Here is a 27,408-nt window from a genome sequence, read left to right on the forward strand (position 1 = left end):
CTCCATAAAACAAATAACTCAAAGTCAAATGGCCACCCCTTACAGGATTATGGCATCTGGCAATAGATAGATAGATAGACCTTAAAAGTTAGGTCTAGTCATGTTTATCAATGCCATTTCATGTCCAATCACTCCTGTAATGTCTGTTTTGTGCTAGCTAGGTCAGTTCAGGTCAGCTGAGGGCACTCAAGGTTCATTTAAGCCCAATGATGTCCACTGGTGTTGGAGAGGTGCATCTTTATGTGGTGGCATTGATATAGAAACATCTCACAACTCTCAGTTTTCCAGAAAGAGGAAGGTGAACTGCAAGAGAACAGCAGTTTCAGCCTGCAGTCCATTGGCTTCATATTCAGATAAGCCTGGGGCAACAGCAGTAGCAGTGCCTACTCAGGTTCATCATATCTATTCAGGCTTACTGAGGTGTATTCATATTCATTAAATGCCTTCACATTCCCAGGCAGGTCACTTCAAGTCCAGCCATGTCCATTTAGGTTTGTTTGATCTATTCTGGTGCATATCAACCATTTTCAGATCCAGGGAGATAAGTTTAAGATTATTCAAATCAGTTTTGGTCCTGTCCTTCCAGATGACATCACATCCATTCTTTCATATAATTTTGTATCGTTTATAAAGACTCCAACATGCTTGCATGCATTGACCTTGATCACTTAATGGCAGCTCTCCACACTGCTTGATCTCTGGCAGCCTCCCTATCCAGTCCCTTTTCCCTGAGGTCACACTGTATGACCTCGTCCTAGACGTTTTATCATCTGCCTCTTGCAGCCCTACTCTCAATGTTCACATATCTCACCTTCCATTGGGTTAGTTAATTGAATGCAGATTCAGGTCATATCTTGTAAAAATGTAGCTATGCCAAAAATCAACCCTGTCAGTGCAATGGCTTTTTAGTCCCAACAGTTCAGGCCTTTTGGGTTGTTCGGGTCCCTGTAGGTTAATAGACTGAGGTCTACACAGATCATTTCAATTACTGCTAGTTAAGGTCTGTAAAAGTCTTCCTATTGTTCATATGGTTTTTGAGGTATGGTTGTACAGATCTTTCAGGACATGTTCAGTGGATAGGACATACTGTAAGTAGGTGGCAGACCATGGTACTGTAGAGAAGTCATTATTATCACCATCTTCATCATTATCGTTGCCATTGTAGTCATCGTCATCATCATTGTCACCATTCCATCTTTTTCTTTTTCCTAATTGTTTTTAATATGGTGGAATTTTTATTAAATGTACATTATCTCTCAAGGAAAAAATTACTAAACTACTTTATGTCAGCTTCATGCTCTGCAGGGTGTTGAATTTCCTCCTTGGAATGCAAGTCCTGTATATTGCATTGTATTTATAATGGCAGAGTATCTTATGGCTTGTCATATTTCAGCCTGTAAAGAACATACTGCTTGGAGACAACAATGAAGTTAAAGGAGTGGAACTAGAGGATGGCATTCAAGTGCATGCCAAAACTGTACTCTCCAATGCCACACCCTGTGTGACGTTTTTGAAATTGTTACCCAAAGATTCACTTCCCTCAGAATTTGAAGCAGCTGTTAAGAGCATTGACTACACCTCTCCTGTATGTAAAATTAATGGTTAGTAATAAAGGTGAGTATGATGAATTAAAGTATTTCTCAAAAAATAAATAAATAAATAAAAAATAATGACATTCAGGGTATGGCAATCATCAGAATGTCTGATTAGTGAAGTACAGTGTAGCACAGAGTAGGCCTGAGTAGTTCCTAGAGTGACAGGGGATGGTGTGGATCAGATATTTGCAGTATGGAAAGCATGTGAGTAGGAATGTTGAATATCAGTGGCATTGATCAGTCTTGAAAAATTGTATGACAGTGTTATGGAAGGTGTTATGGTTAATATAAGTAGGAAACTGTTGACTGCTGCAAAGAGTTTTATGATACCAAAAGTAAGTGTACATTTACCAGTAAATGGATGTTTGAGTCACTAGTTTAAAATCAGTGTTGGATTGAGACAAGAGCATGTAATTTTCCCATGGTTCTTTTGTATGTATGTGTACTGCATATGGATGAAGTCTAGGCACTCAAAACAAGACCTGAAGGAAAATGGAGTAAATATTATGATGAAAGATGATGGGTGGAATACTAGAAATCAGACATATGCAGTTGTTGGAATATTAGAAATCAGACTCGCAGTTGTTGCTGTGATATTTGCTGATAGAGAAAAGGATCTTTGCAGACTGGCACAGTTTCTTGCTTATGAGTGGTGAGGTTTGAAAGTAAATATGGATAAGAATAGATATGGTTGTTAATTGGTAAGGGGATTCACAGGGTAAGGTGTGTGTTGGTGAATGGGAGACTGGAAGTGATACTAGATTTAAATACTGCATCTGTGTGCAGAAACAACAGAGAAATGAATATGTAAAGGAAGCTAGTAGTATAGTGGCTTGTGAAGAAAAGTGGTCAGTGCCATGATGGCTCTTATATGAGACATGGGACAGAGTACAGAAGCTAAAAAAAAAAAAGGACTTCATGAGGGTGTTTATGTGCCCATCTTAACCAGTGAGTGTCCTTTGTTGTCATCAGTTTGAAAAATAAGAAGTTTGGGCAGTGGAAATGGAACTGTAAAAAATACTTTTGGGTTACATATGTTGGATTAGTTAAAAACATAAATTTGTGGAAGATGTAGAGTAAGCAAGTCTGTTGACAGAGAAGGAGGAATGCTTAAGTGGTATGGTCACGTAAAATACCCCATTTAGGAATAGGGTAATAGAAAGAGTATATGTGGGTGATTTTCACTGTGGGAGTTGCTGAAAGCTAAGAAAAAATGTCTGGATATAGTAAAGAAATCCTGGAGAAGGCAAGGTACTGTAGCTCTGAAAGTTGAGGAAAGAGTAGAATTGGCTGTATATTTTTGTGCACGAAGTATGAAAACGCATATGACAGGAATTGCATCCCTTTTTTAATTTGGGAGCAAATGACATGGATTTATCCCAGAGGTGCGTTACATGTAACATGAAAACGAAAATAAATGTGTGGGGTACTTTCTTTCTGAGGTGGAGCAGAGAATTTTGAATGATGAGGAGTAAATGTGTGACCCATTCACTTGGCATTCTGTTGATTTTTCCTTGTACTGTATTGTCAAATTTTCCCATTTCTAAATCCATTCCACCTCAATATATAATGGAAAACAGGAGTTGGTGAGTAATTTTGATGATGAAAATACCTCATACAGTACAATAAAGAAGCTACACTGTATGATAACCTTTAATTAATGTGGCACTCTATCCTTGCTTAGTTTTTTTTGGTCTCTGAAATGAGTGTTAGGAAGAACATCAGTGTGTATCCTCAGTGGAAGATAGCATCAACATTTTATTAATCAGCATAATCTGTGTGCTGTATAAATTGGTCCTTTACTGTTTAAAAACTGACATGACATATTGTATATTTATCTGAAAATTGAACCCTGTTTACAGGGAAACTCCATTTACCAGACATTATTTGAAAATTGAACGCTGTTTACAGTAAAACTCCATTTACCAGTGGGCTTTGAGTAACTCTGAGCCAACCTGACATTCACCTCATATACTGAAAAAGGTCCAGCATATATGGCAGATGTAGCCAAATGACCAACAGACAGAATCAGAGTAACTCTGCCCAGCATCATCTAAACACTCTAATGTCACTTTGCCACTTAATTATGAAATTTTTGTTTTTTGTATCGTAGTACACTGTAATTTACTGTGTTAATGATGTAAAATTTTTCCATATACATACAGTCTTGAGTTGCACAGTATCGTTTTGATCCCACAGAAAAGTAAAACATATGTGGACACTGAGAGTACTGTTGTGTGTCCAATAAACCAAGGAAAGTACAGGTATACAATGACCTTGAAATCGTAAGATAATTTAACTACAGTATAGAGCAGCAGATTTAACAAATTCAGAGATTTAATGACGCAGTGCCCTTTTTTTTTTTTTTTTTTTTTTTTTAGAGAGAGAGAGAGAGAGACAGACAGACAGACAGAGAGAGAGAATTTTTATCAGTTTCTAGTAATACAGTAATCCCTTGATTTTCTGACATAAAAGAGCCAAATGCATGTCTGGATATTGGATCCTTCTGGATGATGGACTTCTCCCCTGGCCCCCTTTGTGGATATCCTAACTTTGAAAGCCATTGTAAGAGGCCACTATGGTGCATTGTACAACACTTGTTCGTGGTATTTTGCATTACCCTGTTTGGTCAAGGAGACCTGTAAACCACAGCCAAGCAATCCACATGGTCAAGCAGACCCATCAACCACTGACAAGCAATCACCACTGCAGGGCCATACCCTGCAATGACATGAAAAAAATGGCCCTGCCGGACGAAAATTTTTGTTTGGCCATAATTTCCACCCGGACACAAGCATTTTGTCTAGATAAAATGGAAAAATGTATGAATAATGGTTTCAGACTGCCAGATCACAGCATCTGGATAATGGATGTTTGGGTAATGGACATCTGGATAATCAACTGATTACTGTAGTGCATTTAACCCTTCTGTGGCCGTTGGCATCGAACAACGTTTTACCATAGTGTGGTTGCCGGCATCGATGCAACATGACTTGTAGAGAGCTGCGAAAATTTTTGGGAAGGGAATGGAAGTCTGGGAGATGTTGACACAGACCTTCTCTAACCTCTAAACCACTCAAACAGTCAGTACATTTTGTGAATCAGTCATGAGTGGATTTCAGTCTTTTGCTCCCCTCAGGTGTTAATGTACAATCTGTCCTCGTCTAACACGGTTAATTGCTTCCACAACCCTACCATGTTAGAGAAATTTCGTGTTACAGGGACTCTTGAAACCCCCTATTTCCTTCCGCACCCCTGCCCAAAGTCAACTTTTCCCCCCTTGTGGTGCAAAAATTTTTTATATCCCCCTATTTTAACCTCCTGGAAAGCATTAATGTTTTTTTTTTTAAATTATAATAGAGTATTATTACAGTTAAAAGCCACATTTTATTTACCTGATGGGAGGATAAAAGGAGACATACTGTGCCGGAAAGGAGGTAGAGGGGAGAACCCTGTTTAAAATGCTTCAAAGTTAGTAGCACTTATAACACATCTCACATTACCATCTGTGTTATGCATGGCTTCTTCTTCCTGCTGGCATTGGATATCCTCTGCCTGGAGTTCAGCAGCAGCTTGTCTGGCAAAGTAGCAAGTGATGAGTAACTATTTACGTAGACTCATTTGTTCAGTGTGCATACGATTGTAGATGTTGAAAACATCTAACATCTGCCTGATCATTTCATTTCCTCTGGCAAGCGAAGGGTCCTTATCCAAGATGATCTTCATGAGATAATCAGCTTGACTTAGAATCTGACTTAACCCTTTAACCGCGGGTATTGTTTTGGTCTGACTGTCCTCTCCCGCGGGGGTTTCAGCCAAATGTAAACAAACCTTTAAACCTTAATAACTCTGCACAGAATAAAGCTAGAGAAAAAAATAAGGTACCATTAGAAAGTACTAACCTTCAGCTTTCCATTGATGTAGGTTTCATGACTTTGTTGACTTTCACAGGACGGGCAGTGCCGTTAGAAGCGAGGGGTGTAAAATCACTATTTTTCGCTCACACATCATTACCTTCGCTCATACACCATTACCAAATGCCAACCTCATTCTGATAATAATACTGTAAACATATATGAACACTGCACATACGATAAACACCCACTCTGTGTTCACTGAGGCAGGTAAAAGGCACTGTAATTACCTGCACTTCACTGCCACATCAGCGGTGTTGTAATCACTATTTTTCGCTCACACACCATTACCAAATGCCAACCTCATTCTGATAATAATACTATAAACATATATGAACACTGCACATACGATAAACACCCACTCTGTGTTCACTGAGGCAGGTAAAAGGCACTGTAATTGCCTGCACTTCACTGCCACATCAGCGGTGTTGTAATCACTATTTTTCGCTCACACACCATTACCAAATGCCAATCACATTCTGATAATAATACTATAAACATATATGAACACTGCACATACAATAAACACCCACTCTGTGTTTACTGAGGCAGGTAAAAGGCACTGTAATTGCCTGCACTTCACTGCCACATCAACATGTGTTGTCACTCACACAGCTGGACAGATACTGATGCGCGCTTGGTCAGGGGTGGGGTGGGGGGCCCAGGGGGTGGGAGGTGGGGCCCCAGGGGGGGGAAGAGGGAGGTGGGGGTCGGCTGGAGTGAAAGAACTTAATAGCTACTCTCCCTTGAAACAATTGGCGCACGGAAAAAACGCGGGGTATTCAAAATATTCACAAACATTCGAGAATGACACCCGCGGTTTGGTCCAGTTTTTGCAACGTCATTCTGGAATGACACCCGCGGTTAAAGGGTTAACATCTCATTGCAGGGTTCAACTGGTGCTTATTCCTCCCTTCCTTCCTCTTGCTCTTCCCTATCCTGCTCGTCCCTGACTTGCTGTTCAACTTCCTCCACCAGTCTGTCCAATGAAGTGTCATAGACGTCCCTGGCAACCTCCATCACCACCATAAGAGTCGCCTTATCACAATCTGGCACAGCCTAAGCAGCAGACACGGCAAGAGGCGGACTCAGCAACTTTTTGGACGCTCCTGCGTTTTGCTTCCACTGCTCACAATCGTGGATTTTTATCTCATCACTGCCCGTCTGGTTCAAATAACCATGTTAGCTTCATCAATGGCCATGTTAGAAGCGATAGTGCTTCCGGAAAATTGTACTGTGTTAGACCATTTTCATGTTAGTGAAAACCGTGTTAGACAAGGTTAGACTGTAAGTAAGAATAAGAAAGTCAAGAAAAGAAAGTGCTTCACCCATTATCTTTCTCCTCTCTTTTCTTTGCCTCACTTTCCTAAACCACTCAAGGTAAAAAAATGTCATACAGGAGTAAACATTATAAACTAAAAGAGGGACGACATTCATATACACGATATATTTTTTTATAAGTACATAATATATAGTAAAACCTCGATATAACGGACTTCAGTAGATTGGAATTTGCTTTTATCGGAATCAAGGAGCTACCAGACTAACTTCTCATACATCAGAAAAAGTTCGATAAAGCCAGGAGCAGTCCGGACTGCCTGAGCATTCAACTATGTTCACCACAATAAGGTAAATAAAAGACATGTTTATCAGTGTATAGTACAGTATTATGATATATATCATCATCATCATCACCATCCAATACTATGTTGTCCCATGAGGAGTGTAGGAGCCCAGGGCTAGGCAAGTTGGTCCTGACATTTAAGATGAGAGTAACCAGCCTCACTCATCCCTAGGTGGCATTACAGGAACAGTTATACTATTTGGAGGGTGAAAGACTGACGAAGAGAGTATGTGAGTGAGGTGGAGGGGGGAAGAGGGAGGGGGAGGCCAAGGATGAGATGGAGGAATAGGGTGGAGAGGTATATGAGAGAGGGAGGTGTGAGTTGGGAGCAAGGCAGTGAAATGGCGGGGGACAGGGCGACTTGGAGGCAATTTGTTTGTGGCCACCCCAAATGGGATTAAGGCATCTGGCAATAGATAGATAGATAGATTATACTATTTGATTATTGTTCATTCATTCATTGCCAGACACCATGTATCCCAAACGGGGTGGCCAAGGGCTTAGAGTTAATTGTTTTAAAGGGAGGGGCACTAATCCTCCACCAACCCCACTTGACACGTAGGGAGAACGTTATGCCAACAGCATCTGGTGTTCCCAGGCGGTCACCCATCCAAGTACTAACAGACCCAACGTTGCTTAACTTCGCTGATCGGACGGGAAGCGGTGTACTCAACATGGTATGGCTGATTATTGTGACGAATGTATAATACAGTACAATTCTGAAATGGTAATGCAAACAGTTTATAAACCTTTGGTCAGATCCGGACTAAAGTCTGATATATCGGAAAAAGTCCGGTCAGCAGGGGGAAGTCCAGATGTTGCTTTTATCGGAATTTCACTTTTTTCAGAATGGGTTGGGCCCCAGTTAGTCTGTTATATTGAGGTTTTACTGAACTATGTACTGAATTCGTTCATTTTACATATTTCTCGTTTTGCATAAACATTTCAACAATATATGATGTGTTCTTATGGTGAATAGATGGACGTAAAACCTCTTCCATTCACATTAATTTCCCCTTTTGAGATGCTAATCTCAGGTCGTAGCGAATCTTAGGTGGGATGGCTTGGCCTGTACACATACAGCACTGACAACAGCACCCAATATCTTGAAACAGACTAAAAATAGCATCCCTATTCCCTCTTTCCACAGGAATTTAACCACCCATAGAAAAAAACAACTCTATCTATCTATCTATCTATTGCCAGACGCCTCAATCCCGTTTGGGGTGGCCACAAACAAATCGCCTCCAAGTCGCCCTGTCCCCCGCCATTTCACTACCCTGCTCCCAACTCACACCCCCCTCTCTCATATACCTCTCCACCCCATCCCTCCATCTCATCCTCGGTCTCCCCCTCCCTCTTCCACCCTCCACCTCACTCACATACACTCTCTTCGTCAGTCTTTCACCCTCCATCCTCTCCACATGGCCAAACCACCTCAGTGTGTTCCTCACAACGCTTCCTATCACATCCACATCAACACCACAACGCTCCTTTATATCCTCATTCGTCAGCCTGTCTCTCCACGTGACTCCACAAGCTCCTCTTAAATAACTCATTTCCACTGCTCTCACTCTTGACTTGTGTCCTTCCAACAACGTCCAAGCTTCACTTCCGTACGTTAGAGTTGGTATCACAATACTGTCATGTAGTAACTTTTTTACTTCCATGCTCACTTCCCTGTTTCTTATCACTGCTTTCAAGGAACCAGCAACCTTTCTTCCCTGCTGTACCCTTTCAAGCACTTCACCCTCCAAACCTCCATCCTTACTCATCACACTACCCAAATACTTAAACGTACTCACAACTCCATACAGGAATAAACATTATATGGCTTTAGGAGTGGCAGAGGATATGTGGATCAAATAATTGCAGTAAGACAGAAAGTGGAGAAGTCTTGTGAAATGGACTATAAGGTGTTTATTGCATTCATGGAGCTGGAAAAAGCATATGACAAAGTAGACAGAGAAGGATTGTGGAAGGTTTTGCACATGTACGGTGTAGATGGTAAGATGCTAGGTGCTGTCAAGAGTTTTTATGATGGTAGTGAGGAATGTGGAAGGGTAAATGGCATCAAAGTGAATGGTTCATGATCAGTGTGGATGTGCAACAAGGTTGTGTGATATCCCCATGGTTGTTCAGTATATACATGGATGAGGTGATGGGAGAAGTAAAAACACGAGTAATGGAGAGAAGGATGGCATTGGTAGTGGATGATGACGGAAGGAATATCTCAAACTTGTATGCTGATGATGCAATACTACTTGCAAATACTGGACAAGACCTTGGTAGACTAGTGCAAAGTTTTGCTGATGTCTGTGAGCATCATGCCCTGAGTGTAAATGTAGAAAAGAGTTAAGTCATGGTTATTGAGAGAGAAGGTAACTCACAGTGTGATGTCACAGTGAATGTAGGGAGACTGGAATTGGTGAGACAGTTTAAATACCTGGGTATAGTGATAGAAAAGAGAGGGAAGTATGTAAAAGAGATGGAAAGTAGAGTGACACAAGGAAGGAAAGTAGCTGGTGCTATGAAGGCCTTGATAAGAAACAGAGGCTTGAGTGTTGGCACTCAACACTGCTTCATGTTGCGGCATGAGGCCTACATCACGGAGTGTTAGTACCAACTTTAACATATGAATGTGAGACTATAGTGTGGCATGAAAAGGAAAAGTCAAGAGTGAGAGCGGTGGAGATGAGACTGCTGAGGAATGTACAGTATGTGGAGTACAGGGAGTGGATAGGAGACAAAATAATGTGATCTGTGAAAGATGCGGAGTAAGGAAGTCTGTGGACACCAGAATTGAAGAGAGTGTACTGAGATGGTATGGTCATGTGGAGAGAATGGATAACAACAGAGTGGTGAAAAAGGTATATCTGAGTGAATTTGAAAGAGGAAGGAGGCGAAGTAGGCTAAGGAGAAGGTGAAAGGATATGGTGGATGAGTGTGTATGTAAGAGAGGTGTGGAAGTCAGTGAGGCCAGGGGACTGACAAGAGATCAAGCTGGCTGGATGAATGTTGTGAGAAGTTCATGATCAGGGACTTGGCACCCCATTTTAATGTGACAGCATCCTGATTGACTCTGTCGGATACATTTTTGTGAAGCTACAGAATGTGGTGAATGTTTTTAGCATATTAGATACAGCCAGGATTCCAGGGGCTTGAATGGTGACTGAATGGAAGCATAGCCCATTGGATTAGGCAGACTTGGGCTGTCTGGACGTTGCTACTCCTCACCCTGCCCTGGGGTGGGAGAGAAGGTCCGTATGATGATCTATCTATCTATCTATTGCCAGACGCCTCAATCCCGTTTGGGGTGGCCACAAACAAATCACCTCCAAGTCGCCCTGTCCCCCGCCATTTCACTCCCCTACTCCCAGCTCACACCCCCCTCTCTCATATACCTCTCCACCCCATCCCTCCATCTCATCCGCGGCCTCCCCCTCCCTCTTTCCCCCTCCACCTCACTCACATACACTCTCTTCGTCAGTCTTTCACCCTCCATCCTCTCCACATGGCCAAACCACCTCAGTGTGTTCCTCATAACGCTTCCTATCACATCCACATCCACACCACAATGCTCCTTTATATCCTCATTCATCAGCCTGTCTCTCCATGTGACTCCACAGGCTCCTCTTAAATAACTCATTTCCACTGCTCTCACTCTTGACTTGTGTCCTTCCAACAACGTCCAAGCTTCACTTCCATACGTTAGAGTTGGTATCACAATACTGTCATGTAGTAACTTTTTCACTTCCATGCTCACTTCCCTGTTTCTTATCACTGCTTTCAAAGAACCAGCAACCTTTCTTCCCTGCTGTACCCTTTCAAGCACTTCACCCTCCAAACCTCCATCCTTACTCATCACACTACCCAAGTACTTAAACGTACTCACATTTTCCAATTCCTCACCATCCAACCTCGCTGTACATTCACTGACTTCACCTCCCTCAAAGACCATCACTTTACTCTTCCCTACATTCACCTTTAGATTCCGTTTCTTACACACTCTCACAAACTCATCCACCAAGCCTTGCAGCTCTCCTTTGTCTTCACTCAACAATATAGTATCATCTGCAAACAACAGTACAGGGAGTTTCCAAACACTATCCTCTCTCACCATGGCCACTCCAACATCCACTACCCTACCTTGTACCTCTTTTATTACCCCATCCATGTACAGATTGAACAACCATGGAGACATGACACATCCCTGTTTCAACCCAACCTTCAAAGAGAAAAATTCACTTAGTTCACCATCCACACGCACTGCAGCCTTCGCACCATTGTACATACTCTTCACAGCATTCAACAACTTTCCATCTACTCCATATATTCTTAACACTTTCCACAATCCTTGTCTATCCACCCTGTCATATGCTTTCTCCAAATCCATGAATGCCGCATACAACTTCTTTCCCTTCTCTAGAAACTTTTCCACTAAAGATCTGAGAATGAATATCTGATCTACACAACCTCTTCCCTTCCTAAAGCTTCCCTGTTCTTCTCCCACTAATTTCTCTGTTCTTTCTCTAATTCTGTCAATAAGTATCCTACCATACACTTTTCCTATTATACTAAGAAGACAAATACCCCTATGGTTACCACACACTTCTTTTTCCCCTTTTCCTTTGTACAAGGGAATAATTATACCTGACTTCCAATCCTCCGGGACTCTACCTTCCTCCCAGGCCAATCTGCACATCTTCCACATCCATTCTACTACTATCTCTCCCCCATGCTTCAGCATTTCACCACACACTCCATCAATTCCTGGGGCTTTCCCCGATTTAACTTTCTTCATTGCTTCCACAATTTCTATCCTACTGATTTCTTCCTGTCTTCTCACCTCCCTCCTTCTCCCAGCCATTCCCCAGCCACTTATACTCGCATTACTTCTATCCTCTACGTTGAACAATTCCTTAAAGTGTTCTCTCCATCTGCTTACTTTTTCTCCCTTCTCCACTAGTAATCTACCATTTTTATCTTTCACTTCCCTGTTAACTTCACTTCCACCCTGTCTTACTCTTTTCACCTCTCTCCAGAACATTTTCTTACAGTCCCTCCACTTTACACTCAAATTTCTTCCAAATTCCTCATCCACTCTCTTCTTACTCTCTCTTACTAATCTTTTCACCTCTCTCTTCCTTTCTACATATAACTCTCTCTTCCGCCTCTCAACCTCTTCCACGCCCCTATTTCTCATCCATTCATTGTATGCTTTCTTCTTTTGTGCCACAGCCTGTTTCACCTCTTCAGACCACCATGCTGTTCCTTGCACCCCCCTCCGTCTTCTCTTCCTTCCACACACCACATCACATGCTGCACATATTTCTTCTGTAAATATTCTACACACACCTTCCACGTCTCCCATCTGCTCCAATTCATATTTGCCCAATCGTTCCTCCACTTCTCTCTTATACTCTGCCTTTTTCTCATCCTCCTGTAACCTTTCCACTCTCCTTGCAACTACTCCTTCCTCTCGTCTTTCCCTTCTTCTATTCCTCCAACTTTCTTGTACTTTAATTCTGGCCATCACCAAGTAGTGGTCAGAAAGTCCACTCCCCCAACCTCTATACACTCTTGCATCCATTACACATCTTCGCATCCTTTCATCCACACACACATAATCAATCATTGCCTTCCTTTCATTCAGTTCACCACCCACCCTTCTCATCACTCGCCATGTATACCTGTGAATCATTTTATGCCTGAAGAGGGTATTGGCTATCACCAAACCCCACCCAGCACAAATGTCCACTAACGCACTCCCATTCTCATCTATCTCAGCAGGCACACCCCACTCACCAACTATTCCATCCACCTTCACATTCCCAACTTTACCATTCATATCACCAATCAAAAACACTCTCTCATTCCTTCCAAACTTTTCCATGCACACTTCTACATTTGTCCAGAACTCTTCTCTCACTCTTCTAGCACGATCTTGCGTTGGCGCATACACACACACAATCGCCCACATTTGTATTCCAACTTTCAACTTTACCCACACAATCCTTGACCCAACTGATCCATCTGTCTTATGCTCCTCTTCCATCTTTTACTCACAACTATACATACTCCTTCCTTTGCCCTCTCATTCTCACCTACTCCTGCACATATACCCCATCCATACTCCCATTCTCTCACACTTTCTCCTCTCAATTTTGTTTCAGTTATTCCACATACATCCACTTTCGCATCCTCAAGCACCTGGACAATCTCTCTCTCTTTCACCTCATCATTCGCTCCCCTTACATTCCAGGTTCCAATTACAATGTCCTTTGTCCGGTCCTTGGTCGTCATCGTTTGGTCAGTCCTTGTCCGAGGCTTATTGTTTGTTTTTTTAGTTAGTTGTTTTCCGGGGAGGGGCACTAACCCTCCGCCAACCCTTTTAGTCGCCTTTTACGACAAGCAGGGATACTGGTGGAGTATTCTTGAAAACCCCCCCTACCCCCAGGGGATGATGATGAATGTAGAGGGAAAACATTCATAATTATATTTTTATTTATAAGTACACAGATTATTTACTGAATTTGTTCATTTTACATATTTCTTGCTTTGCACAAGCATTCCAACAACATATGAGGTGTTCTAGTGGTGAATATATGGATGTAAAACCATCCCTTCCCTTCACACTAATTCCCTTGTGCGAGGTGCTAATCACGAGTCGTATCAAATTTTAGACATTGGGGTTCAGCTTGTTCACACAAAGTAGGACCCTTATCTGGGTAGTCTAAAAATATAATCTCTCGCCTCTCTTTAGACACAAACTAAACCACCCAGGCCACAGAAATAATTTGATACTTGCTTATACACAATAAGCATAAAAAAAGATTTTAAAAATTATAATATAGTTGGGAGGGAGCTGGTTACATCAAGTTAAATTTAATTTTGTGTGAATAGGTTAATTTGTATATTATGCAGCTGACATTTAAAATTTTATGCATGTGCCACTTAAACACAGCAATATTGTTATGATGCACTGTGCTACTAGGGCACCATACAGTATTTTGTGCATGCTGCAAGTAACGAAAGAGTTATATCAGTATACTTTATGAGTTTGAAGAGTTTTGCTTAAGTTAGCACAGTAACCACTGATTTCCATCTGTTGTGGAGTATGGTACAATGTAGTGCCCCAGAGGAGCTAGAGAGAGGCTCATTCATGTTGTGGAACCAATAAAATGGGACAGCTCTGCCTTTTGGCCATATGAATGTCTCTTAACTCCCTCCCTATTTCTTTGAGGAAGGATGGTAGATTGCTTGATGAGGTCAACTTCATACACTGGGTGCATGTCTAGATGAGCCAGGGACAACAGTTGTATTAGGATCCCTTTGCTGACTTTTTATTTTTTTTTTTTTTTTTTTTTTTTTTTTTTTACTATGCAGTATCCTTTGATGAGTCTTACATTATATTTTATGTTGTAGTCTGATCATGTGTTGATTGCACCTTTTTTGCAGTTGCTTTAAAAAGTTTGCCCAACTTCCTGGCTGACCCTGGGAGCAACTTGACCACTGTAATGCCTCACCATCGCTGCACCATCCACTTAAACTGTGAGAAAGTTGAGCTCCTAGAAGAAGCTTATTCTCAAGCCAAGTTGGGTCTTACTCCAGATAAGTAAGAACTTAGTATGTTGTGTCTCCTGTATTTTAGCTTTCCAATAATTAAGCTTTCCATTATTCTAACCTAATTTGGTTTTTTCATAATCTTAGACTCATACATTTTATACACATTGTTGATTGGTAAAAGATAAATATTGTATGGTTGTATGTAATGAAAAATATGGCTTGACAGGATTGGAAGTTGAGTACAGTTGAATTAGTGAGGACATTACTTTTGCTAAGCCAAAAGCATATTATTTCTATGCCAGGATGTTGTGGAAACACCTTCAAGGAAGTGAAGTAACAATGAGGGGATTAGTCCCAACACAGCCATCAGATGAGGAGAAATTCAGTAACTCCAATGTACTTGTAAATATTTACAGAAATCTAATATTTTTTTATATTCTGCTTGAGGCATCAGTGTAAAGATGGAGACAGAACTGAGATCACCCATAAACAACCCCATATAATCCTCTGTTTGCTGTCAAAGCATCTCAGTAATTCATGGGTGCTCTTGCCCAGTTATGGATGTAATGGGGAGAAAGAACAGGTCAAGACATAATTGGCACCATGATTTTGATATATTGATAAGTGCCTCCCAAAACTCATGTTGGATGGGGAAAAAAAAAAAGAGATTTTGGTTGCTAACCTGCTCTGCCTGTGCCCTGTCTTTCTGTAGAGTCATGTGCTTGGAAGAAAGTTATTACACTCTCTGCCACCACTGCATGTGTCTACAGGGGGTTGGGAGACATCTAAAAAAGAAAAGAAATATTACATTTTAGGTGTGAAAAATTCTATTAAATGCTATAAAGGGAGGGCAACCTCTCCACGGATTTCTGATGAAACGTTTACACTTCAACCCTCCTGGTAAAAACATGTTGTTACTGCTGTGCATTGAGATCCCTGGACTGAGATTGTTGTGGTGCCAGACCTTAGTAGTGCAAATGTTTGCCATTCCCCAGGTGTTTTGCTTTGCTGATTTTTTGTGCTTGTTGCACTGTGTTTAACATACCTACGTTGTCTCTCTTTGTGTTTTTGCTGTGAGTGTCCTGGCTCCTCCTAGATGATTATTCCTTGCGTTTTTTCCTGGCTCCTCGTAGATGATTATTACTTGCGTTTTTTCAGTGCTGCAGCTTGTTTTGAAAGATGGAATTTGTTCCTGGAGGAAATTGTTGATTTCCTCCTGTCTCCTACTTTATTTGGGAACCTTGGAAATTTTTAGACATGTTCACAGTCCCTTAAATCTTCTCTTTGTACTGTGTAATTGAATCTTTCTTTTCATGTTTTGAATCTGAGTTATCTTGTTTGTCCTGTTACAATTTGTGTAAGTTTTAGGCTAAGCACTTGAACCAGAATGCTAGAACATGGCTTCAGTTGAACTTAGAAGTTGGGCTTGGGCAGTCCCAAGCCAAGGATCATGGCTAACTAAAGTCGGGCCCAGCCAGCTTGGCTTACCCATATGCAGAAACAAGGCTCAACTCTGACTTCACAGAATTGGGTTTGAGTCATTGATTGGGGCAAATCTTCAACTGTTTTCAAATCAGCCAATCACAGCACAGACATTTGAAATTGAAATTTAGCAGTGATTCCACATGTACTGTACAAATGCCAGTACTCATGGACAGTGTATATAAGAAGTGTTTATAGTTTATTATTATTGCAATGCACGTTATAGTGCATGGAAAATGAGTTGCAAAACAGGGCTGACCCTATAATGAGTTGAATAGACTGTGAAAAATATTCATTAGTGGGTGCATGCCCTTCCCTCCCATCCATCCACCTTTCCATCCTTCCTCTTCTGTCTCTCACTCTCTTTTGTTCTTTCCTCTTCCTTCCGTCTGCGGGCAGCTTTACACTGAGTGACAAGCCAAATGCTTTCCTGTACACCAGGAATCCACATACTATGCTGGGTGGTAACCATATAACCAAATTATGGCACCTGGTGATTTACTGGGTAATTAAGGTGCTCCAATCGGATTGAGCCGGTGCAGATTTATATCCAAGAGGTGGTTGGGGTTTATTGCTCATGTAATGCTACTCAGGGATGAGTGAGGCTGGTCACTCTCATCTTAACCCATAGATTGCACAATTACCTTATTTATCCCACCCTGTGGTGCACAGGAAAAAAAATAAAAAATAGTTTTTTTTATTATGAACTTGAAGATAAACTTTCAGGGCATCATATGGTGAAAAAACAAATCTCTCTCTCTCTCTCTGTCTTTGCATAGGGCTAGGCATAAGTTTTTGTAAGGGAGTAGTGCAAAAAAGAAAAAAAATAGTTTTTGTTTATTATAAACTTGAAGATAAACATCCAGGGCATCATCTGGTGGGAAAAAACAGAAAAAGAAAAAAAAAAATCTCTCTCCCTCCGTCTTTGCCTAGCGCCATGCATAAGTTTGCATAGGGGTAGAGTAGTTAGCGGTGATGCACAGCCAGCACAGCCTGAGCTGTGGCTCACAACACGACACTTCCCAGCCTGAGTTGTGGCTTGCAATCCACGGGTTAAATGTCAGGACCAACTTGCCTAGCCCTAGGTTCGTATACTCCTCGTGGGGAAACACTGGATAAGATGATGAATGAATGTAATGTACTAACATGTGCAGCCTGTAAATAATTTCATAACTGGTGATGAAGCACAGGAAATTGTTAACCATGTACTGTAGTACTGCACTTTATTATCTTCACAATACTAACTCTCCTAGACATTATGAAAACTTATGACCTAAATATTAATTGAAGTTGTATAGGAAAGTTTACATGGAAGTTTTGTCATAGCCTAGTAGAATACACCTCCATACTGTACATCAGTACTGATGCTATTGTAATGCATGTGAATATCATAAGCCATTGCCAGCAACACGTGTGTAATATCATCAAGCGATGGAAAATTATTCTAATAAAATTTATACAGTAGTACAAAATGCGTGCTATAATTACATCGTCCTGATGGTCAGATACTATGTATAAATTTCACTTATTTTCTGTTAAGGATCTTATGTAGCCACTATTTATTGTTGTACTGGGGGTTGTTGATAAATTATGGTATACACCATTTTAAAAGCAAATCTACCCCACAGAATCTTTAAATAATAGATTCTATATGCTGAAGTTTAACTCAAGTCCACTCAAAAGCAGCTTGGACTTCAGAGCATCATCTCGGCTTGTGAGAGGCTCCAGCCTTGTTTCTCCATAGCGATTTTTGGTGGACACATCTCAAGTCTGACCAAATACCTGTTCAAGCCCCAAATCCAGTTCAGACCTCCTTCTTGCATTTGGGCCTTAGTGTTATGAGTATGTTGCATCATGGCCTTTCATGCAAGCCAGTTTATTTCACTGGGGCTCTCACCATCCATTCTTTTGATGTAGTGCTGCTCTTAGGTGACTGCCCCTTCCTTTCTTCCTTCTTTCTATCCTTCTGTCCTCTTCTGTCTTTCTTTCCTTCATTCTTTCCTCTTCCTTATGCCTAACGGACTCTACACTCCCTCTTCTGTCTTTTTTTTCCTTCATTCTTTCCTCTTCCTTCTGTCTTTGGGTGATTCTACACTGAGTGACAAGCCAAATGGTTTCTTGAACACAAGGAAATCATTTACTATGCTGGATGGTGGCCATATAACCAAATTATGGCATTTGGTGGTTTAGTGGGTAATTAAGGCACTCCAATTGGATTGAGCCAGCACATGTTTATATCCAAGGGGTGGTTGGGGTTTATTGTTCACGTAATGCCACCCAGGGATGAGTGAGGCTGGTCACTCTCTTTTAAATGTCAGGACCAACTCTCCTGGCCCTGGGCTCCTGTGTGCCTCTTGGGGCAACACAGGATTGGAAAATGATTATGAATGATAATCAAATGTACATTTAATATTATATATATATATATATATATATATATATATATATATATATATATGTATATATATATGTATATATATATATATACTGTATATATTTATACAGATACCGCAAATTGACTTAGGACCTCCCCCCGCCAGGTATTAACCCCCTCGTGCACCATAAGTTTCCAGTAAGTTTTGGTTCCATGCACAGAACCAAAACCTCGCTTAGGCTGGCTCTGCTCGTGCAGCAAGGGAAAAGTTTCTGTGGCCCAGTTTACCCTCGGAAAGTAATTATATTGTTAGAAATCACTTCCCGTCATCTTCGTTGATGTTTATACTGTAAGATAAGAAAAAAAAAAAACATAAAACAGATGAATAAATGTACCGAAATGAAGCCTGAATAAATCTTATTTACGTGAAAAGTAGCTTCTCATAACTTCCCAACGTCACCATGAAAATTTTTTCCCGTGATGTGCAGCTGCAAAGGACATGTCTACATGCAGAATTGAACGATCTTTCATCTGTGAAGGTTTCAAGTTGATATGTCCAATAGTTTTCAAGTAAATAGAAAAAACTATGAAAATTGCCTAAAAACATCTGATGTGTTTATTATTTTGTATGTTATTATTTTGTATTTTGTTGTATGTTGAATGTAGAGAGTGAGAGCAGTGCGAGTACAGGTAGTTGGGGAATGGCTGGGAGAAGGAGAGATGAGAGGAGGGAGGAAGAGATCAGTAGGACGGAAATAGTGGAAGCAGTGAAGAAGATCAAGATGGGAAAGGCCCCAGGAATTGATGGAGTGTGTGTGGTGAAATGCTGAGGTATGGGGGTGAGATTGTAGTGGAGTGGATATGCAAGTTATGTAGATTGGCTTAGGAAGAGGGAAGGGTTCCAGATGACTGGAAATCAGGTATACCATATTTCGCGGCATGTAAGACGCACTTTTTTGTCTCAAAGTTCCCTTAAAATATCCCCATGCATCCTGCACACTAGACTAAGGCAGGTTAGTTTGGCTCCATTGAGAAGAAACTCTTATAAAGATGATCATCTCAGTGCTTAGCAACCACAGGTGTTTTCTACAGTATGCAGACTTGATTTTATTTTAAAAAATAATATACACTAGTGTGTATATGCAGCAGATTTAAGAAACACACGAGATCAGAAACACACAAAACTTTCGCGGTTTTGTTTACAGCTCAACTGGCTAACATCGTGAAGATATTTAGCGGTTTAGCAATTTAACAGTTTAGCATCCGCAGTATTCCAGCAAGCTAACGTACATAATCACTGATGAACTGTCTGCTAACCTTCTGAAAGGCAATCATGACCACTTTGCTTGCCATCCATTCACTAACTAGCAAAGCAATCATACTGGAGAGATGATGGCTAGTGAAACTGCCAAGTCATCAAAACAGACTTTCATCACGTATGGAAATTCAGTAACTCTAATTATGTCAGTTACTTTTGTGACATTTTGTGAGTGTACATATGCAGCAGATATTAAAACACGCAAGTTCAAGAACACAAAGCATTCACAGTTTGTTTTCAGCTCAACTGGCCAATACCGTCAAGGGGTTTAGCGGTTTAGCAACTTAGCAGTTTAGCGTCTAGCATACACCCTACTCTAGCAAGCTAACATGCTCACTGGTGAACTGTCTGCAAACCTTCTGAAAGGTAATCATAACCACTTTGCTTGCCATCCACTTACTAACTAGCAAAGCAGTCATACTGGAGAGATGCTGGCAAGCGAACCTGACAAGTCATCAGAATTGATTTTTGTCGCATATGGAAATTCAATCACCCTCATGTGGTTGGCTTCTCTAAGTGACATTTTGTTTCATGCCTGACAAGAGTATCATAGAAGTGAACAGTCTTATTATAGTTATACCAATAGTGAAAAACAGGAAAAACAGTTGTGACGTTAAACAGTACTGCTTGAAGTTACAGCTTCACTTTTTCAGCCAAGTGAAGTACTTTAGCAATGTCTATGCAACTCAGGGCACACCCATTTACAGTATTTTGTTATGAAAATAGGATAAAATTCACTGAGTAGCATCACTGATGCAATATCTGAAATAGCAGTGCCTGACGGGCATTCATATCAGCGTCCGCCATTTCTGCTGTATTCTTAGCAGACGAAGCGATCAGAATGATTGACAACGTTCACTCTCTGCATCTCTGCTGCCTAAGCAAAGCTCTCATGATCGGCCATGGGGATCATTTAGGCCGTAACGTCCAAATTGGTTAGGTTAGGTTAAGTTAGGTTGTAAAGTCGTTTGCCATTTTGGACGTTACGGCCGAAACGACCAGAATCCTAAGGTGTAGGTGAGAGTTTGGTGTGGATGTAGTTAAGGAAGTAGGAGTGGGAAGAGTCAGGCTAGGGAACTGATAATCCGCTTATTATAATCCCTTCAGCCCAGCAATGTATTTTATAGGGTAGTTTATTCATGCTCGCCATATGATTTTATTCAGTTGAGGAAACATGTACTGAGGAGGTTAATGTGGGCTGTATCAAATGCCCCAAGTCTGAATATCGCCTGTGTTCAGTTAAAACGATTGCCAAGTTAAAGTCATATGAAGTGTGGTATAAGCAATTCAATGGATCGTACTGAGGACCATTTACTTTATGAGAGTGACAGTGAAACAGTGATGATGACCATGGTGATGACTTCCAGTGATGCTTCAGGACTTGGGGGAAGTAGTGATGAATTCTCAGGATTTGAAGACGAGTGAAATTTTCACCATGTCAGTAATATGAAGTGAATATAGGTTTTAGGTAATCATGACAGATGCAACCATGGAAAATTTAGGATCGATGGTGCTGTACACCTTTAGTCTTGCACTGACGATGTTTGGGTGAATAAATTGTTTGAGATGTTTCATGTCCTTAAGTGATGATATTTATATTGAACAACCAAATACATTTTGATGTTTTTGGCATATAATAAAGCCATTGGGTACTCCAAAACTGACTGATGTAAATGTTTCAGAGGCGAGCGAATGTTGCATGTGGTGTGAACATGTGTGCGTGTGTGTGTTTACCATAGCGACTATAGTAGGACTCGCCTAAGTTTGTGGCTGTGGTGTGACCCGCACCTGTGTACAGTGTTGCCATGTATTCTATGCCGATATCTCTCTCTCTCTCTCTCTCTCTCTCTCTCTCCTGGCGGGAGATGTGAGCCACCCTGAGTACTTTTGATTCTCTTATAAGTTGTTTATAATTGTGCTTTCATTTGTTAATTTGGAGAGAAGAGAGAGGTGTATGTGAGCAGGAGAAGGGAGGTTAAGAGACTGGTGAAGGAGAGTAAGAAGAAAGTGGATGAAGAGTTTGGGAGGAATCTGAGTGTGAAATGGAGGGAGAGTAAGAAATTGTTTTGGAAGGAGGTAAAGAAAGTAAGGCAGTGTGAAAGGGGAAATAGTAGGGGAGTGAAAGATAGGAATAATAGATTGTTGGTGGAGAAGAGAGAGAAATTGAGGAGATGGAAGGAGCACTTTGAGGATTTGTTGAATGTAGAGAGTGAGAGCAGTGTGAGTATAAGTGGTTGGGGAATGGCTGGGAGAAGAAGAGATGAGAGGAGGGAGGAAGAGATCAGTAGGTCGGAAGTAGTGGAAGCGATGAAGAAGATTAAGCTGGGAAAGGCCCCAGGAATTGATGGAGTGTGTGGTGAAATGCTTAGGTATGGGGGTGAGATTGTTGAGGAGTGGATATGGAAGTTGTGTAGATTGGCTTGGGAAGAGGGAAGGGTTCCAGAGGACTGGAAATCAGGTATAATTGTTCCTCTGTACAAAGGAAAAGGGAGAGAGAAGTATGTGGTAACCATAGGGGTATTTGCCTTCTTAGTGTGACTGGTAAAATATATGGTAGAATACTCATTGATAGGGTTAGGCATATGACAGAGGAGCTAGTTGGAGAAGAACAAGGGGGATTTAGGAAGGGAAAAGGGTGTGTAGATCAGATATTTGTTCTAAGATGTTTAGTGGAGAAGTATCTAGAGAAGGGAAGGAAAGTGTATGCTGCCTTCATGGACTTGGAGAAAGCTTATGACAGAATAGATAGGAAAGGTATGTGGAAGGTATTAAGAATATATGGAGTGGAGGGGAAATTGTTGAGTGCTGTGAAGAGTATGTACGAGGGAGCTAGGGCTACGGTGCGAGTGGATGGTGAGCTGAGTGAGTTCTTTGATCTCAATGTGGGACTGAAACAGGGGTGTGTAATGTCTCCATGGCTGTTTAATATATATATGGATGGGGTCGTAAAGGAGGTACAAGGTAGGGCAGTGGATGTGGGGGTGGCCCTAATGAATGAGGGTGAGATTTGGAAGCTTCCGGTGTTGCTGTTTGCTGATGATACAGTATTGTTGAGTGAAGATGAATGGGAGTTGCAAGGTTTGGTGAATGAATTTGGGACAGTGTGTAGGAGGAGGAAGCTGAAAGTTAATGTAAACAAAAGTAAAGTTATGGTGTTTGAGAGGAATGAAGTCACAGAGTGTGCAGTGAGGTTGGATGGTGAGGATATGGAGAATGTGAGTGCATTCAAGTACTTGGGTAGTGTGATGAGTAAGGATGGAACTTTGGGGGATGAAGTACGTGAAAGGGTACAGCAGGGAAGGAAGGTTGTAGGTTCACTGAAAGCAGTGATGAGAAATAGGGAGGTGAGTATGGAAGTTAAGAAGTCACTGCATGATGGTATTGTGATCCCTACCCTGACGTATGGAAGCGAGGCGTGGACCTTGCAAGAGGGGAACAAGTCAAGAGTGAGAGCAGTGGAAATGAGTTACTTGAGAGGAGCATGTGGAGTGACATGGAGGAACAGGCTGACAAATGAAGAAGTGAAGGAACATTGTGGGGTAGATGTGGATGTGGTTGAAAAGATTAGGAGAAATACACTGAGGTGGTTTGGACATGTGGAGAGGATGGAGAATGAAAGACTGACTAAGAGGGTGTATGTAGGTGAGGTGGAGGGAGGGAGAGGGAGGGGTAGACCGAGGATGAGGTGGAGGGATGGAGTTGAGAGGTATATGAGGGAGGGGGGGGTGAGTTGGGGGGAGGGGAGTCAAATGGTGGGTGACAGAGTGACTTGGAGGCGTTTTGTCTGCAGCCACCCTTTGCGGGATTAGGGCGTTGGGCTATAGATAGATAGATAGATAGTTTTGTTATATTTAGTGATATTTATCATTTTTTGTATACGGCGACAGATGACCCGTTATTGCAGTACGATGATTGATTTTCATTCATTCATTCTCTTTCCCCTTCCTCCATCTCTCTCTCAGCCTGGCAGTGCCTCCACCACCACCACCCCATCATGCCGACAATACATTCAACCTTGCCCCTCTCCTGCCAGCCTCTCTCTCTCTCTCTCTCTCTCTCTCTCTCTCTCTCTCTTTTATTGCAAGAGACATTTTGGATATTTTCTTTTACATAATATTGTATATATTGTAAATTTGACATCATTTCCACACTACCCCTGAGATCAAGGCCACCGACTGGGTGTGGAAGTGTTGCCGCTCGCGAGTGAATAATGTTTTTTTTTTTACTTCAGTATTGGCATATGCCTACTATTTTGTCCTACATATTAGCTTATGATTATAAATGTGATTATTCCTCGCCCTTAAAATTATGGTAAAAGCCAGTAAATGTGAGCATTTTTCCCTAGCAACACCTGTACAAGCTATGCTTGGGTCTACGGATGGGTACGTACTTTACCTTAGGCCAGACTGGGTGTGTCAGTGTTGCCACCCACAAGAATTATATGAATTACTTCTTTTACTTTGGATATTGGCATATTTCTTCTTTTTTCAGGCTCATTATCTTATATCCATAACTGTGATATTATTACCCACCCTAAAACTACGCTAAAAATCATTAAAAGTGACTACAATTTCTTTTAGCAACACTGTACAATATGTATGCCATGTTTCTGTGTTACTGTATAAATATTTTATGCATAATAAGATTATTGTTGATTCATCCATCAAAATAAACAAGTGTAAGTTTTATTCATCTGAATTTATCGTATTTGTGTTGCCTTGTACATAAATAGCTTCCGTTTCACATTGCAAGTTGGGGAAACGTGGCACCATTGTACACAGGTGCGGGCCACACCACAGCCGCAAACTTAGGCGAGTCCTACTATAGGAGGCAGCAGTGTTAAGGCCAAAAATGGATGTTTTCACAGTACTCGAATGTTTTGAGATGGATTTCTGTTTTTAGCAAATTCTGGTAAGAGAAATATACATTTTTAATTGTTGATACTGCAAGGAAAACAGCTGACAGTAAGGGAGTGATACTGGGAGAAGAGGGTAGAGACAGTTGTCTAGTGTTTGGGATGCAGCAGTGTTGCTAAGGGATAGTTTCACCATTCTCAACATGTTTTGAGATGAATGTCTGTTTTTAGTAAATTGTGATCAGTGAAGAACGTATTTTTAACTGTTGATGCTGCAAGGAAAACATCGCTGACAGTAAGGAAGTGATACTGAGAGGAAGGGGTAGAGACTGCTGTCTAGCGACTGGGAGGCAGCAGTGTTACTAAGGTGTAACAATGGATGTTTTCACCATACTCAGTATGTTTTGATATGAATGTTTATAGTAAATTATGATCAGTGAAGCATGCATTTTTAATTGTTGATGCTGCAAGGCAAACATAGCTGACAGTGAAGGGGTGATGCTGAGAGAAGAGAGTAAAAACAGCTGTCTATCCTGTTCCCAAGCAGCCTTTGCTATATTGAACTTTGGTTGTAAAACATTGTAATTTGTGTATTTACAAGTGCTATGTTTTTATATTATTTGTGGAGGTAATTACAGGTTAGTTAGAGTGCATGATTAATGATGATAGTAGTCTGATATTGTGCTTGAGTCAAGGCAATGTGAGGAAATTCCGTAACAGGTGTGGAATATGACGGGGTTCTTTTAGGATAAACGAACTGATGTGAACATTCATTGTATTTTATGTTTTCGTCAGTGAATGAAAGAATAGAGTTTATTGACTTCATTTGTGGTTTTAAATTCATAAAATATTAAAAACAGTGTTTATATCAGTTTGCTGATACATATTTATCAACAAAGTTGAGATGGCCTCATGGTTTGAAGTCACGTTTTGTTAAGACAGGGTTTTGTTTTCTCTTTTCCTGTATCATTCTTTGTACATAAAAGAAGAAACTAAAGGATGATGAGCAGTACTGAATAGATTCTGAAAGGTGAGTGTGTATCTATATGATAGTGGCTCATATCAGTCACGTTTTGTCAAGAAGGGGCATTGTTTTCTTTTCCTGTACCATTCTTTGTATATAAGAAAAGAAACCAAAGGCTGATGATCAGTAATGAATAGATTCTGAAAGGTGAGTGTGTATCTGTGTGGTAATGGCTCTTATCAAGAAATCTTACTGCAGTCTTGGTTGGGGCAAACTTTTTTTTCACAGAACTGCCCTGCCAGAATTAGGGTGCATCTTTCACAATGCTGCGTCTTACATGCCGCGAAATACGGTAATTGTTCCTTTATACAAAGGAAAAGGGGAGAGAGAAGTATGTGGTAGCCATAGGGGTATTTGCCTTCTTAGTGTGACTGGAAAAATATATGGTAGAATACTCATTGATAGGGTTAGGCATATGACAGAGGAGTTTGTTGGAGAAGAACAAGGGGGATTTAGGAAGGGAAAAGGGTGTGTAGATAAGATATTTGTTCTAAGATGTTTAGTGGGGAAGTATATAGAGAAGGGAAAGAAAGTGTATGCTGCCTTCATGGACTTGGAGAAAGCTTATGATAGAATAGATAGACAAGGTATGTGGAAGGTATTGATAATATAATAGTGGAGGGGAAATTGTTGAGTGCTGTGAAGAGTATGTACGAAAGAGCTAGGGCTACAGTGGGAGTGGATGGTGAGCTGAGTGAGTTCTTTGATCTCAGTGTGGGACTGAAACAGGGTTGTGTGATGTCTCCATGGCTGTTTAATATATACATGGATGGGGTTGTAAAAGAGGTGGAAGGTAGGGCAGTGGATGTGGGGGTGGCTCTAATGAATGAGGGTGAGATTTGGAAGATTCCAGTGTTGTTGTTTGCTGATGATACAGTATTGTTGAGTGAAGATGAATGGGAGTTGCAAGATTTGGTGAATGAATTTGGGACAGTGTGTAGGAAGAGGAATCTGAAAGTTAATGTAAACAAGAGTAAAGTTATGGTGTTTGAGAGGAATGAAGGCACAGAATGCACGGAGAGGTTGGATGGCAAGGATATGGAGAATGTGAGTGCATTCAAGTACTTGGGTAGTGAGATGAGTAAGGATTGAACCCTGGGGGATGAAGTGTGTGAAAGGGTACAGCGGGGAAGGAAGGTTGTAGGTTCACTGAAAGCAGTGATGAGAAATAGGGAGGTGAGTATGGAAGTTAAGAAGTCACTGCATTATAGTATTGTGATCCCTACCCTGACGTATGAAAGCGAGGCATGGACCCTGCAAGAGGGGAACAAGTCAAGAGTGAGAGCAGTGGAAATGAGCTACTTGAGAGGAGCATGTGAAGTGACATGGAAGGACAGGTTGATGAATGAAGAAGTGAAAGAACGTTGTGGGGTGGATCTGGATGTAGTTGAGAAGATTAGGAGAAATACACTGAGGTGGTTTGGACATGTGGAGGGAATGGAGAATGAAAGACTGACTAAGAGGGTGTATGTAGGTGAGGTGGAGGGAGGGAGAGGGAGGGAAAGACTGAGGATGAGGTGGAGGGATGGAGTTGAGAGGTATATGAGGGAGGGGGGAGTGAGTTGGGGGGAGGATAGTCAAATGATGGGTGACAGAGTGACTATTTGTCTGCGGCCACCCTTTGCGGGTTTAGGGCGTCGGGCTATAGATAGA

General features: G+C 41.2%; 1 protein-coding gene and 1 pseudogene across 1 annotated transcript in view; one reads left to right on the plus strand and one right to left on the minus strand.

The window, feature by feature from the left end:
* LOC145412852 (pyridine nucleotide-disulfide oxidoreductase domain-containing protein 2-like) overlaps window positions 1-27,408 on the plus strand; it is a 276,097-nt gene that overhangs the window by 130,147 nt on the left and 118,542 nt on the right. The window contains exons 10-11 of the mRNA XM_080282652.1: window positions 1,394-1,601; window positions 14,595-14,751. Of these exons, the coding sequence (XP_080138778.1) occupies window positions 1,394-1,601; window positions 14,595-14,751 (365 nt within the window). The remainder of the gene's footprint in view (window positions 1-1,393; window positions 1,602-14,594; window positions 14,752-27,408) is intronic.
* Window positions 7,707-7,824, minus strand: LOC145413015 (5S ribosomal RNA; annotated as a pseudogene).

This window comes from Coenobita brevimanus, chromosome 94 (assembly GCF_032717465.1).
Source record: "Coenobita brevimanus isolate Jiangsu-jjx chromosome 94, ASM3271746v2, whole genome shotgun sequence".
Taxonomy (NCBI): domain Eukaryota; kingdom Metazoa; phylum Arthropoda; class Malacostraca; order Decapoda; family Coenobitidae; genus Coenobita; species Coenobita brevimanus.